We start from the raw sequence: 1574 nt of genomic DNA, 5'->3' as shown, positions 1-1574 counted from the left end.
ACATACACACATACAACCACAACTACTATTTTATCAACACATACAAACATATAACCACACACTCTACCATCTTAACATCATACACACACACATATATACCACACACTCGACCAATCAATTCCCCCCCCAACCCCACACACCATAATAGCATCCATGAAATTGGTTAGCTTGTCCAGATCTTCGCTGATGTCGTTCTGCACCACGCTGCTATCGGGACAGTCACCCATAGCCTCATGCACAGCCACCAGGTGTGTTGTTTTAATAGCGTTGAGCAGCATACGACAACCGTACTTGTCTCCTTCCACAGCCCTCTGAGCGGCTGTGAGTAGGCGTGTGGTGGTGCCCTCGGTCTTGATCTGTGGGTGCGTGGGGGTGGTAGGTATTGGCGTGTGATGAGGATGTGCATACATATACAATACATAGCTATTGGCAACTAGGAAAACGTTTGCGAGTTGATTGAGTGTACATACATATACAATACATAGCTATTGTCGAATAGGAAAATGTTTGCGCGTTGATTGAGTGCACATACATAAACAGCTATTGTCGAATAGGAAAACGTTTGCGTGTTGATTGAGTGCACATACATATACAATACATAGCTATTGTCAGGTAGGAAACTGATTGCGTATTGATTGGGTGTACACACACATACACTACATTGCTATTATCCTCTATGATAACGTTTACAAATAAGCCGTCCGTACTGTTCCATATTCGTTTACGCATTCGTACTCATTCGGAGCTGCACAGGCAGTTGAACATAGGGGTGTGTAGTATATACAACAAGCACACAGAAGAGGTTTGATGGCGGATAACGAGGCACGTAGCACTGATCCAGGATACAATCGTACACATTTAAAACATACGAACGCACAGGCCTATACATAAGACTATGGACATCCATTCTATGACGCGGTATACATATACATATACATATATATATTCCATGCACGCGGTACATGCTTAAATAGACCCACATGTACGAGTCACGATACTCAGACTATTACGTATGTACCTGGGCACTGAGCGCAGACACCACCACAATAGGATTGTGGGTGGCCGTATACGACCGTACAATCTCGACAATCTGCAGCATTTTCTTACCCGTGCCCACACTTGTGCCACCGAACTTCTGGACCACAATGGGTCTACAGGGATTAAAAGACCATGAAACAGGGTCAAAATAAGTGAAATGGGGAGATTTCAGGTGATAATTGGTCTATCTGATGAAGCTAGGAGAAGCTCATACAGGCATGTAGTATAGCTAAAAGAGGACAGTATACGACCGACAATTGGCATTCTTACATAAAACAGGCAGATTAAGGCTTAACTGCGATATATATACACATACATATTTATATGTATATTTACATAAATATATAAATATATGTTTGTTTAAGCGCGTGGGCACATACAAAATATAGATACAAATGTATGCATACATCGATGTATAAACATATTTTATGGTTATGAACATTGTAAATGTTTACACACAAACCCAATACACACGCACACACACACACATATATATATACATATACACACACACACACATATCTATATATACATAT

At 41.0% G+C, this 1574-nt stretch overlaps 1 protein-coding gene across 1 annotated transcript; it reads right to left on the bottom strand.

Moving 5' to 3' along the window:
• Nucleotides 1-140: 140 nt before the first annotated feature.
• Nucleotides 141-1099, bottom strand: SARC_15032 (hypothetical protein; the record flags this gene model as incomplete). The annotated part of the gene is made up of 2 exons (XM_014290838.1): nucleotides 141-356; nucleotides 1019-1099. Coding segments are annotated over 2 exons (297 nt in total), but the record flags the coding sequence as incomplete, so codon positions are not given.
• Between the last annotated feature and the right edge of the window lie 475 nt (nucleotides 1100-1574).

Source organism: Sphaeroforma arctica (assembly GCF_001186125.1).
Source record: "Sphaeroforma arctica JP610 unplaced genomic scaffold supercont1.5500, whole genome shotgun sequence".
Taxonomy (NCBI): domain Eukaryota; class Ichthyosporea; order Ichthyophonida; genus Sphaeroforma; species Sphaeroforma arctica.
Note: the sequence above shows the minus strand (reverse complement) of the source record. Positions and strands in the feature narration are given on the sequence as shown.